This window comes from Capsicum annuum, chromosome 10 (assembly GCF_002878395.1).
Source record: "Capsicum annuum cultivar UCD-10X-F1 chromosome 10, UCD10Xv1.1, whole genome shotgun sequence".
NCBI lineage: Eukaryota > Viridiplantae > Streptophyta > Magnoliopsida > Solanales > Solanaceae > Capsicum > Capsicum annuum.
Genome location: NC_061120.1, coordinates 212,937,079 through 212,951,327, shown reverse-complemented (window position 1 = coordinate 212,951,327; position 14,249 = coordinate 212,937,079). Strand labels below are relative to the sequence as shown.

Here is a 14,249-nt window from a genome sequence, read left to right as displayed (position 1 = left end):
ATAGTTAAAATTGAAACATTGTCAGAAAAGGAAAAAAATCATTCTTTTTAAAATGAATTAAAAAATAAAATAGATTTAAGTAGATCTTTTTTCTTTTTGAAACGAAGAATACTTGAGTACCAGAATGCAATCCTATATCCCGCTTTAGAGTTTTCTATTTTCAAATTTATGGGTAAGATTTATTATAACGAAATACTCTTAAAATTAGAGGTTATTTTATTTTCTAAATTTAAATTTGAGATTGTTATCTAACAAGATTATAATTGTCATCCTCTTTCCACCCACTAATAGCAGTAAAATTACCACTTCTTTTGGGTTCATTTTCTTGCCATTATCTTTTTCCTTTTTTCAAAAAATAACATTAATAGCATCAAACAATATTCATAGTAAAGGTATGAATATTAAAAGCATATGATATATCTCTATGCACGATTTAGAATAAGAAGTAAATTCATAAAAGGGAAAGGGGCTAACAAAAATACTCCTAAATTATTTTACTCAAAAATGTCTTTTAACTAGCCAAATATTTCAAATTATAATATTAAATTTAAATTTAAATTATTAAATTTGTAACTCGTATGATGACTACACCCCACACCTAAATAACATAAATATTATTCGTACACCTAATCACATAGATATTCTAAATAAAAACTATATGAATATATAGCATGATCCAAAAGTGCACATACAATTGATGACACTTGGCTAGGAGCCAAAGGGACAAAAATTTATGAAGAAAAAAAACATTTTCCTTTTCTTCTTACTTTATTATTTTTACTTGTCTAATATATTAAAAATAAATATCCAACAACATATATTAACTTTGATAAATTAATAAATAATTTATCATTGTGATAATTTTATTTTTATTGTTAAATATTATTTATTATATAATACATTAAAATATTAAATTTATTATATTCTAAGAATATCACAATAAAATTATCTCTATTATTTATTATCGAATCAATAATAAATAAGTAAAAATGACCCGGAGTATGAGTCCTTAATTAGGTTATATTTCATAGGATACTACTTATCTATTTGCCATCTCTTTCCCCTCTCTCTTTCTTTGTATGTCACTCTTCTCTTCTTGTGCTAACTACTCTAGTCTTTTTCCCAAAAAATACATCCTAATAAAATCTATATATAGCTGATCGATTTAATGCTCTTCCATTTAGCTATTTTTCGTCATTTCTAGTTCTTGTTTAATCTGTTTTTAAGTACTTTTAATAGTACAATTTTCTATGTGCACGGTATGATTTTCTGATAGAGGTTGTTCAACTGATATTTTTACAAACACAAAATATAAGTTTTATTTTATACTCGGAACAATTTTCTATGTATACGATATGATTTTCTGATAAAAGATGTTCTATTTATATATATATATATATATATATATATATGCACATACACAAAATGTAATTTTCTATTCGTATGCACACTATGTGATTTTCTGACAAAAGATGTTCAATTAACCACACTTCATTTTATGTGACTCAACTGCCTTTTAAGAAGTTTAATTAATTTATTTATTATTATTATTATTATATTTTGTATACTTTGGTTGGTCAAGTTAAGTGTGAAAAATGTTCCCTTATTTGATGCGTAATTATTTGTTTGTTATTGGATTGCAGGAATTTCTTTTAGAGTATCATCAAAGAAACTAAGGGTGTTGCCACTTGCTACTAATTACTTTTGAAATTCTATGGATCAGCCTATTTCCTCTGGTAAATATTCTCTTATGGATTTGTCTCTTATCCTTTATAGTAAGTTTAGATAGTTCTAGGAAACAATTTTGAATTATATGTATTGAAATTAAATAATAATGGGATAATTTAGTGAATATATTTTCATTTGTGGATATGTGGTTCATTATATACTAAAATGAAATGGGTTGAATATGATGTAAAATATGTGTTTGCTATAAATTGAATAAATTAAAATGAACTTTTATTTCTAATTTTAACCTTTTTTTCTCCCTAAAAAAAACTTTGGGAGAAAATCTTGGAAAAGGGAAAGTTATGTTATTTTTGTTGCTTTACCCTGGATTAGCTAAGCACATTGAGTGTATAAAAGTAATGCCCTAATTGTGGTATAATTATTCCGGATTATTGATCCCAAAATTAAAAAAATTACATCATACATAGGATTAAATAATCTCATGATTCATCTTGGTCGTTGAAATTATATTCCCTTATCCCACCAAAGATCTTTTGCAAGATCAATGTGGATTAATCAATTGTAACATGGTTATTAATTAGTTTCATTTCATGTTTTTGGTTTTGGTTTCTAACTAGTATTGCAAAGTAGTTATGAAAAATAAGATATGAAAAATGAGATTTTGTTGTCCTTTTTTAAAGTTTACTATAAGGACATATATGAAAGTTCAGACCCTAATGTTAGCACCTTTAAGTAGTGAATTGGGATTGAGTAGAAAGTCAAAGGAAAAATATAATTTGATGATTATGGCTACTTGAAAGTGAAAGGAAAAATTCAGCATTATTTTGTGTCTGTGGAGTGTCTTAATCCAATAACTAGTATCAAAGCCTATGGTTCGTCAAGATGGGTATTGAAATCGCGAAATAATTGTGTGAGGTTTGATTTACTATTTTGATAGTTCGGAGACACATGTACACGACGAAAAATTAGCTTCAATAAGGTGATGAGTCATGTGAAATTTAGTTCGAGGGCTGAGCCCATGTGGAATTTAATTCGAAGGAGACATCGTTGGATGAATGAATAGAGTTTTACATTGATAGTTGAAACAAAACTAAATATACTAAGGTGTAGGGATACTTTTATTAGTATGAAGCTTTTTGAGGAAAATCGTTGCGAAATCATCTTAAAATGAATTATTACACACCATGTTAAGAATATCTATATATTGATTTAATTAACCAATTGGTGCTATGCTTTTGTATGGCATTTCCATTATTAATATTTACTTATGCAGACTCTCAATCAGGTGATTCAAATTCTTCATACAAGGCAGAAAAGCTTACAAATGTTATGAGTTCTCTTTCTATGCAATCATATAATGTGGACTATCAAGGCCACTTTTATCAATGTTTTGGTCAACCCCTGGTAAAGTTTGCTCGATTAAAATTTATAATATACATTGTCAGTATAAAAAACTTTATATTATCGGGATGTTTTAACCGTTTGTAGGGCCGGATTATGCTACCATTGAATTTGACCTCTGATGAAACCCCAATATTTGTCAATGCCAAGCAGTATCATGGGATACTTAGACGTAGAAAGTTACGTGCAAAGGAAATGGAGAATAAATTGCTTAAACCGCGCAAGGTAAAATTCTTGTTTCGACTAAATAGTTATGGATGACTTTGATTCATCATGCGCGTTTTCATGTTAGCAATGTGCTCTATATCCTTTCTAGTTCTCATTTTGGTTGCATAATTTTTTGCAATGGTTAAATGTTTACTAGCCATTCTTGCACCTGTCGCGCCATCTCCATGCCATGCGCCGACCAAGGGGAGGTGGGGGGCGCTTCTTGAACACGAGGAAGGCGAATGGAAGTATGAACAATGATGCAAACGGTACAACCAAGACTAGCAACATGAAATGTCATCCCACTGGATCACAGATCTCTGATATAAGCAGCTTTAACTCACCAAAGGAAACAACTAACAGAATGTCATGCAATTCATCAGAAGTCACTAGCTTGTACTCCAGGGGAAGTAGTTTTGGTACATTTCCAACTCACAATTCGCCCTCTGTTGACGCGTTTATTGATATGATGAATACTGGCCATGACGATATTCTCATGGCCAGTAAGTGGGGTTCTGCAGCAGCAGCATCTAGCTGCTGCAATCTCAAAATTTGATGATGTTTTGTCCATGCTACAACCAAATTGGAGGTCTCTGGACGCTGTCCCTGCCCCGATTTGGTTGCTAGAATAGGCAGATCTTCCTTGGCTACCCGACAGGCATTTCATCCTTGGCTTATCTGCACTAAGGTTGCCTCCGTATCTCATTCTATTAGCTATCCAGCTAGCTACATGGATGTTCCGAAGCGCTAATACCTTAATGCACTTGTATTATAGCAATATCAGTTCATGAACGTCCAAATTATCAGGTTTGTGATGTTGTGTATATGTTGGATTGTAAGAGTTGACTTGAAGTATGATTGGAGTAGTACTATGATGGAAGTGAAGTGTTTATGATTTAGTATATATTGGACATAAGTTTGTAACATATGTGCAATGTAATTGTAATTCACTACTTCTATATCATTTCATGCACTTTCAAAAACATTCTATGTCTAATCTTGTGAATCTTTTTATTGACTCGCCTATAATTCATTCAGGGTTCTTAGAGATTATTGTTCATTCCATTTTGTGTTTCTTTAGTTTGTTCATCAATCAATTAGCAACAAGATGCAAAAGTTTCCCTCCCTTGTGTTGGAGTTCTACATCGCATCCTAATATAATTTGGGTAATCCTTCTTCATGAGCTAACTTTTAGTGTTAAGAGTTAGAGTCAAAATTACATTTCTGTAACATGGTATAACAGTCATGCCTATCTCAATTCTTTGTTTATGATATTGAGCCCAATAGTTTTTGGGGTTGAATTTTACCCGGTTTGTGTGTATTAGATTGTAGATTGTACACCAGTTGTCTCAAATGCTCAACTTGTCTTTTCTGTCCTTGCCAAATATGTCTGAATTTTGAGTAAAATCAAACTTCACTAGTCTAGTCCTGAGCCTGTTTTGTTGCCTAAATATCCAACGGATGTTTTAAAAAAAATGTCTCAATTACAATCAACTCCCTCTCCCAATCCCCTCACTATTTATTCATTGCCAAACTAATCCTACGTATTTGTATAAGTAGGATCAAATGAGGTGGACAGAGTTATTTGGTATCTGTTACTGGTGGTAGGTGGTAGGTGTCCCGTGGATTTAGTCGAGGTGTATACAAGTTGATTCGAACACCACGGTCATAAAAAAAGAATCTACTTATTTTGTTTTACCAATGCTAACACTAAATGGCACTATGGAATTAAAGTGACTGATGGGTAAAACTAGTAAAACGTTTGATTTATGCTCCTAAAATTTAGGAAGAATTGCTTAATATCGCAATGTAACTTATCTAAATTACTTAAAATTCTCACCCTTTAATTAATTACTCTCCCCATTCCAAAATACTTGAATTATTAGGCTATGACACACCTCTTAAAAAAAATCTTTTAGGACATAAATTCAAGGTTACTTTCCATTATTACCCTTTTAATTATTCTTAAATTACTCTCCTATAAAATGTGAAATACTTAAGAACCTCATTAATGAAAGGGTAAAATTGAAAAATATTTCCAACATGTTTCTTGAAAAATGAACAATTTATTTATTTTGAACATTGAAAAATAGCTCAATAGTACATTTATTTTGAAATGAAGGCAGTACTAAAATTTCCGATTTACATTCTCTCTCTTTAATTTTTTAAATACATCACCCTCGTCCTAAAAATTCAAATACATTAATTGCCCCCTAAAAATTTGGCTGAAAATTTTCACCAATTTAATAATCAATAATATCTAACCTCCTCTTTTTTTTTTTTTTTTTTTTTTAATTCTCCAGTAAACAAACGACTCTTCATCCAAAACCCAACTTTCATCTCTACCCTTTGTTTTCTCTTCCCTTTGCATCAATTTCCGTTTGATTGAGTTTCTATCGGAAGACATCGTAATCAATTATAGAAAAATTGTGCGGCGGAACGAGAAGTTCGTCACCGTCAACTAATGTTGTTCGAGAATAGCTCTTCGAATGACACACACGACCAACCCTAAATAAGGTATAGTTGTGATATATATGATTGAGAGTTAAAGTCTTGATACATAAATATTTATGTATCAGAAAACGCAAAAAAATGTTCCAACTAAAGAAGCAAAGAAGTTGAAGGTATATCAAGAAATTTTCTTAAGAAGGTAATAAAGTTATGTATCAGAAGACGCAAAATTCGTACTTTAAAATGAAAATATGTTGAAGTTACAACAAGAGAACATCTTACAAAGGTAATATTTAAGATACAATTTATTAGTCAAATACATCTAAAAATTATGTGTATCTCTTGATTATATTTCAGATATATCTAGGAATTATGTATTCTCCTTAATTTATGCCAGATCTATGTGTAAGAAACTTTTACAAGTTGATTTTTATATATATATATATATATATATATATATATATTATTTTTGCTTATATAGTAATCTCAACCAAAGGAGATGCAAAGAGTAGAAAAGAGAGAGAAACTTGTTTCTGCTTGAAAAATGAGGATCTTTTTTCTTGAATTTCAAAATTTGAACTAATTACATTATTCTTGGATTTTGAGATTACAATACAACGGATGTCGCGTGCTTTGCTCCACAAATAAAAAAAATATTTTAAAAAAATTTAATGTGTATTAATTTCTTGTTAGGATGTATCTGCCAGGATGTATCGATTGTCAAATTATATATCCAAAATATCAAAATCAACAATTTTATGTAATTTGTTAAAAAAAAAAAAGGGATAAGGAGTATAAACTTGTTGAGATTTATGTAAGTTTTACCACATTTAATACAAATTTTATAATTTTTAATTTCACTTAAAATAATATTCAAAATTATAAAGTATGAAAGGTACAAATTTAATTTCTTTTCTTAAAAAAAAAAAGAAGAACTATTACTTTTTATTAAAAATATTAGAACTTTTTATCAAATCTTCATATTAAAACATAAAGTTTTCACAATGATATTTAAGGTAATGTATTGCAAACAAATGAGTAATATCTTATTAATTAAAATTAGTCCTTACTTTTATAAATAATAATATTACTACGTGAAGTTAAATGTTTAATGTCTTCTAAGAATATTACACAAAAAAATACATAAAAAATTAAAAAATAACTCTAAATTATTGATAATATTTTTTTATATGCATATATTTAAAGCTTCATATTAAAATTTGACTTTAGGCCACTAATTTTACTGAGATAACCTTGATGGAAAAATTGCGATAGTGGATGTGTTACGTCTCTACGACAATCTTTTAAATAGTTGAAAAATTGATAGTTCAAACGAAAAGAAATTATAAATCAAATGTACGACCCAAACATAAAGAGGTTACACAATGAGAGATACTTTTAATTAAGAATCGAACAACTGGAGTGAGAGATTTATAATTAGAGTTTCTAAAGGAATGTTGGGTTTTTGGAAGAATCTCAAAAATAGACCAAAATCAGGGTGACTTTCAAATTTTTGCCCCAAATAAAAAAACTTCTTTAAAATAACCTTTACCTATTAACTCATTTTTTTGGATGAAATTGCCCCTCCAATACATTCACTTTTAATCTCTTTCTTCCGAAACAAAACAATCGACTTTCATCCAAAACAAAATTATCGATCTCTCTTTCTTCCAAAACAAAACAATCGATTTTCAAACAAATTCTCAGCCGTAAGGTTTCTTCCAGGTAAGAACTTCATCATCAAAATTCTCTAATTCTTTGGGTGTGGTTGGGTGGATTTTAGCTCTGTGTAAGCAAAATTTAGATTTAATTTGCAACAAACTTATACATTGTTGAAACACACATTTAATTTACAGTAAATTTGAGCTTATTGATGCACTGCGGTAAAATTTTAGCTCGTTATATAATTAGCATATTGATTTAATTTTTGGGAAGGTGAACGTAAGTTGAAATTGGGCTATGCTGTTGTTGTAATAACATATTTTTCATCGAGGAATTGTGTCGAACAGGTTGTAGGGAGTTTGTTATTGCGGTTATAATTGTGTTCGAGTAGTTGGGGGGGGGGGGGGGGGGTTAGTTTTGGAGGGAAAGACCGTTAATATGAGAGTTAATATTGATCACAATATTTTTTGGGAAGGCCAAACATATAAGGTCAAGGTGGTACAAAAAATTAGTTTCAAGTATTTCAAACTAGTGGTATAACTAGCATTAGAAAATGATGAGGAATTGTGTCGAACGGGTTGTAGGGAGTTTGTTATTGCGGTTATAACTGTGTTTGAGTAGTTGCGGAGGGTTGGTCTTGGAGGAAAAGACCATTAACAAGGGAGTTAACGTTGATCGCAATATTTTTTGGGAAGGCCAAACGTATAAGGTCAAGGTGGTACAAAAAATTAGTTCCAAATATTTCAAACTAGTGGTATAATTAGCATTAGAAAATGATCTACAACTTTTGCCTGACAGGAAAAAATTAATCCACCAAACGAACAAGGTATGCCCCATGGGCAAGCGTTGATACTAGCTTAGTGTGTAATGTTTGGTAGATGATCTATAACTTTTGCCCAAGAGGCAAGACTTTTAGATCACAAAAGAACTTATGCCCATGGGAAAGAGTTGACACTGCATGCCTATAAAGATTTGACAGATGATCTATAACTCCTGCCCTAGAGGAAAGACTTAGACACCAAATGAACAAGTTATGCTTCATGGGCAAGAGTTGACACTTTCCTAGTCTGTAATGATTCGGTAGATGACCTATAACTCTTGCCCTAGAGGCAAGACTTAGACAGTTATGCCCTATGGGCAAGAGTTGACACTGCCTTAATTTGTAATGATTTGACAGATGACCTATAACTCTTGCCCTAGAGGCAAGACTTAGAAAGTTATGCCCCATAGGCAATAGTTGACTATGCCTTACTGTTTAATGATTTTACTTGTTGAAGATATATATTCTAAATTAAACTATTACTAATCTTATGTTGTTTCATTTTTCACAAGGGTTGTGCTCGAAATGGATGAAAAAGAAATGAGTATTGAGCAATACAATATGGGACAATCAATTGAAAGTATCGATAGAAATAATGAGCTAAGGGTTATCGAACCAATGTTGGAGACTAAAATAGCTGAAGAAATGGGGCAGCCATCCAAGACTAAGAGGGTACGACAAAAAAAGACGAGAATAATTGATATCGAGACTACTCTCTTGAGACACAAATCCTCTTTGAATGAGGTAAATATCAAGTCGATCTTCCTTGACAAACAAAATATGGCGACATGTATGTCAAACATTGTAATTACACACAACATCCAATTTAAGGTTATCATATCAATCACAACAAGATATTCACTGAGATGTTTGGACAAAAACTGCGTGTGGCGGTTTCATACCTCGAAAATTGTTGATTCTTTGCTCTTTGAGGTTACTACATATGAAAAGGCTCACAGTTTCTCAGTTGATTTCATAACACCCAACCATAGAAATGCAACATCAAAGGTCATATGTGGCTACTTACTAGAGCTTGTGTGTGACTATAGTAATGTAATCACACCAAAATTTATGGTAGATAAAATAAGAAGGAAATACAAAATAATCATATCCTACAACAAAGGATGGTGAGCAATAGAGCATACCTATACGGTGATAAGAGGAACTGCTGAAGAGAACTATAATAGGTTGCTATCGTATCTTTACATGATGAAGGAAAATGACCCAGAAACGTACACAAATATAAAGAGGGACGATGAGAACAGGTACAAATTCTATACCGTTGAAATTAAAAACTTTTGTCTAAGAGACAAAAGGTTGTTCTCTAATTGCACTAACATATATTTAACTCTTGCCTCATGGGCAAGACTTAGTTTGGAACAAGTACAAATACTATACTGTTGAAATTGAAAACATTTGCCCAAGAGGCAAAAGTTTATTCTTTAATTGCACAACTTAGATTATTAACATATATGCAACCCTTGCCTCATGGGCAAGACTTAGTTTAGAATAGATATAAATGCTATATTGTTGAAATTCAAAATTTTGCCCAAGAGGCAAAATATTATTTTTTAATTGCATTGCTTAGATTATTAACATATATGCAACTCTTGCCTCATGGGCAAGATTTAATTTAGAACAGGTACATACTGTTGAAATTGAAAACTTTTACCCAAGAGGCAACATGTTATTCTTTAATTACACTGCTTAGATTATTAACATATATGCAACTCTTACCTCATGGGCAAGACTTATTTTAAAAAATTATTGTACTGTGATTATAAACATCAAAAGTAAATTGTTACTAATATTCTTTTGCTCAACATAGGTTTCAGTATGCATTTTTTGCTTATGACGCTTCAATTATTAAATGGACCAACTGTAGACCGGTAATAATAGTAGATCTAATATTTTTAAAGTCAAAATATCATGGTGTCCTCATGATATCAGTGTCAAAGGACGGAAACGACAACATATTTCCTTTAGCTTTCGAAATTGTAGACTCAGAAAATAATGAGTCTTATAACTGGTTCTTCAATCAGTTAAGAAATGCATTTGGGGTACATGAACGATTGTCTATTCTATCAGATCATCATCCAGCTATTGCAAATGTAGTTGGAAATGTCTATCCAGAGTGTCAACAATGGATATGCATCTATCATATGGAGAAGAATTTAAGAAAAATATACTTCTCAAATATGGTTCTATCACTCTTCTACAACGCAACAACAACATACAAACACACTGAATTTGTTACTTTCATGGATGAGATAGAAAAAGTTGACAAAGTCGCTGCCGTTTGTTTCATACCAATAGAAGGTACAATATGCTTATGACTAACAATGTGGAGTCCATGAATGCGGTACTAAGAAAAGTAAGGCAACTGCCAATACTGGGACTGATCGATTACATTCAGAATAAGTTACAATGATTGTTTTAGGAAAGAAAAATGGAAGTGAAAGGCAACTTTCATGACATCACACATTTGGCGAATAACATCCACAACTTTTATGCTATTAAAAATATTATCTTTACAAAAGGATAACCTCCACAACTGATTTGATTATGCTCATTGATTAGATGCATGATGCATAGGTGTTGTGTGTTATTATTAATGTGTTTTATTGTAACAAGGAGATCTTTCTTTCTTCGGGAGCATATTAGTAATTCTTCCTATGCAAGTCAATCTATATATATTTGAGCTATTTTTTATTTCCTCGAGATTCATGCACAAATCTATGGAGTATTGAGTGTCGGTTCTATATAGTTGGTTTTCTGCTCATATGTTGGAACCATACTCATATTTGTGATTTAGTGTTTGTTTTTTATTGAAGATTATATATAACTGATTTTCTGCTCATATTTGTGATTTAATATTTGTTTTTTGATTGCAAATTATATATAGCTGGTTTACTATTATTTGTAATTTATTGTTAGTTTTTTTATTTTCTTGAGATTCGGGCGCAAAATATGTTATGTTGCTTTTGTTCCATTGCTTCTGCTCATAGTTGTGTGATCGTTTGTAATTTGATGTTGTATGCTTGATTGTAGCTGTTTTTTGATTGCCTCAAGATTCACCCCCTATGTATGGTTGATTGATCTGTATGGATGATTCTGCTCATATACTAGATGTTTCATTATCATAGTTGATTCTACTCATAGGTTAGATGCAATATCTATTTTATCTCTGTTTAGTTGTAGCCTCTCTACTTTGTTAGAGGTAGTGGTATGGTCTGCGTACACTCTACCCTCTCCATACCCCACAATGTGGGAATCTACTGGGTTTGTTGTTGTTGTTGTTGTTGTTGTTGTTGTAGTTGTAGTTGTACCTGATTCTCCCGCTCATATGTTGAAAGCATCACTATTGAATCAACTGCTGTTCCTGAGCAAGGTTCTATCTTTTTCATATAATACAGGGAGCTGGGGAGCGGCCTAGTATAGACCGTTTGAAAAAATGGGGCCATTTGGGTTGGTCAAATAAATAAAACGGTGCAAATGATGCCTTTTCGGGATAAATCGATGTACTATAGCTCACTGTTCTGAGGGTGGGCCCAGAGTCTGAGCGTGTTACAGCCAAAAATTAATCGGGTTGTGCCAGAAAGGAAGAGGAGCAGCCTAGTGTGGTCCGTTTGAAAAAACGGGGCCATTTGGGTGTCAAATAGGCAAAACGGTGCGAGCGGGGCATTTTTGAGTTAAATCGGTGTGCTATAGCCTATGGTTTCAAGGGTAGGCCCTAGGTACGGGGGTGTTGTGGTCTAAAAATCGACCAGGTCATGCCAAGAAGGCTGGGGAGTGGTATACTATGGGCTATTTGAAAAAATGGGTCTATTTGGGTGATCAAACGGGCAAAACGGCGCAAATGGAGCATTTTCAGGTCAAATCGGAGTACTATAGCCAATGGTTTTAGGGGTGGGCCTGGGGTCCGGGCCTGCTGCAGGCCGAAAATTGATTGGGTCATCCAGGGAGACTGGGAGCAAACTAGTGTGGGCGTTTGAAAAATGGGGCTATTTGGGTGGTTAAGCAGGCAAAATGGCTCGAACGGAGCATTTTTAAGCCAAATTGGTGTTCTAAATCCCAGGTTTTGGGGGTGGTACCGGGGTTCTGGAGTGCTGTGGGTAAAAAATTGATCGGGTTGTGCTGAGGAGGATGGGGAGCGTCCTAGTATGGGTCGTTTAATAAAATGGGTCATTTAGGTGGTCCAACGAGTGAAACGGCATGAACGGGGCATTTTTGGACCAAAGCGGTGTGCTAGAGCCCACGGTTTTGGGAGTGGTCTTGGGGTCCAGTGTAGGCCGAGTTATGCCAGGGAGGCTGGGGAGCAGTCCAGTGTGGGCTGTTTGAAAAAATGGGGTCATTTGGGTGGTCAAATGAGCAAAACAGCATGAACAGGACATTTTTGGGCCAAATCAGTGTGCTATAGCTCATGGTTTCGGGAGTGGGCCTGGGGTTCGGGTGTGTTTTAAGCCAAAAATCAATCGGGTTATGCCAAGGAGGATGGGGAGCAGCCTAGTGTGGGCCGTTTGAAAAAATAGGGCTATTTGGGTGGTCAAACGAGCAAAACGATGCAAACGAGGTATTTTCAAGCAAAATTGATGTGCTATAGCCCACGGTTTTAGGGGTGGGCCTAGGGTTCGGGAATGCTATGGGTCAAAAATCTATCGAGTCATGCCAGGGTGGTTGGAAAGAAACTATTATGGGCCGTATGAAAAAATGGGGCTATTTGGGTGGTCAAACGGGAGAAACAACGGGAACGAGTCATTTTTGAGCCAAATTAGTGTTCTATATCCAACGGTTCCGGGGGTGGGCCAAGGGTCCGGGCGTACTGTGCATCAAACATTGATCAGATCGTGCCCAAGAGGCTGGGGAATGGACTAGTGTGGGTCGTTTGAAAAAATAGGGCCATTTTCATGGTAAAATGGGCGAAACAATACGAACAGGTCATTTTAGGGCCAAATTGGTGTGCTATAGGCTATGGTTTGGGGGGGTGGGTCCGGGTGTACTATGGGCCAAAAATCGATCGGGTCGAGCTGGCAGGATAGGGAGCGTCCTAGTGTTGGCCATTTGAAAAAAAAGGCCATTTGTGTGGTCAAATTTGTGAAACAACGTAAACGGGAAATTTTTGAGCTAAATCGGTGTGTTATAGTCCAAGGTTCTATCGGTGGTCCGGAGGTTAGGGCTGCTTTGGGCCAAAATTTCTCGAGTCGTGTCAGAGAGGCTAGAGAGCGGCCTAGTATGGGCCGTTCGAAAAAATGAGGCTATTTGGGTGGTCAAACGGGTGAAATAACGCAAATGGGGCATTTTTGGGCAAAATTGGTGTGCTATATATAGCGCACAATTTTGGGGGAGGGTTCGGGGTTCGGGCGTGCTCTGGGCCAAAAATTAACCGAGTCGTTCTTGGGAGGCAGGGGAATAGCCTAGTTTGGGCCATTTGAAAAAATGGGGCCATTTGGGTGGTCAAACGGGCAAAACTGAATGAACGGGGCAGTTTTGGGGTTTTAGGGGTAAGCCCGGGGTTCGAGCATGCTTTCTGTAGAAAATCGAATGGGTCTTTCCAGGGAGACTGGGGAGTACCCTAGTGTGGGCCGTTTGAAAAAACACGATCATTTGGGTGGTCAATTGGGCAAAACGACGCGAATGGGGCAATTTTGAGCCAAATCGATGTGCTATAGCACACGATTCTGGGGCTAGGCCCCGGGTACTAGCGTGTTGTGGGCCAAAAATTGATTGGGTCGTGCCAAGGAGGCTGGAGAGCGGCCTAGTATGGGCCATTTGAAAAAATAGGGCTATTTGGGTGGTCAAATAGGCTAAACAGCGGGAATAGGGTATTTTAGGCTAAATCAGTGTGCTATAGTCCACGATTCCAGGGGTAGGCTCAAGGTTCGGGCGTGCTATGGGCCAAAAATTGATTGGGTCATTCCAGGGAGATTAGGAGAGAACTAATGTGGGCCGTTTGAAAAATAAGGCTATTTCGGTGGTCAAACGGGCAAAATGACGTGAGCGGGGCATTTTCGGGCCAAAT

At 34.5% G+C, this 14,249-nt stretch overlaps 1 protein-coding gene across 5 annotated transcripts; it reads left to right on the top strand.

Annotated features, from left to right (window-relative positions):
- The first annotated feature begins 1,016 nt into the window (after window positions 1–1,016).
- On the top strand, window positions 1,017–4,294 carry LOC107854522 (nuclear transcription factor Y subunit A-4). 5 transcript variants are annotated; one of them, XM_016699527.2, is made up of 5 exons: window positions 1,017–1,077; window positions 1,644–1,736; window positions 2,963–3,093; window positions 3,178–3,315; window positions 3,455–4,294. In XM_016699527.2, the coding sequence occupies exons 2-5, from the start codon at window positions 1,715–1,717 to the stop codon at window positions 3,851–3,853; spliced, it is 690 nt and encodes a 229-aa protein (XP_016555013.1). In that variant the 5' UTR covers window positions 1,017–1,077; window positions 1,644–1,714; the 3' UTR covers window positions 3,854–4,294. The 5 variants fall into 5 exon arrangements, with proteins under 5 accessions (XP_016555013.1, XP_047253294.1, XP_047253293.1 ...); XM_047397338.1 differs by having other exon boundaries at window positions 1,063–1,077; window positions 2,975–3,093; XM_047397337.1 differs by lacking the exon at window positions 1,017–1,077 and adding an exon at window positions 1,097–1,259 and having other exon boundaries at window positions 2,975–3,093.
- The last annotated feature ends 9,955 nt before the right edge of the window (window positions 4,295–14,249 follow it).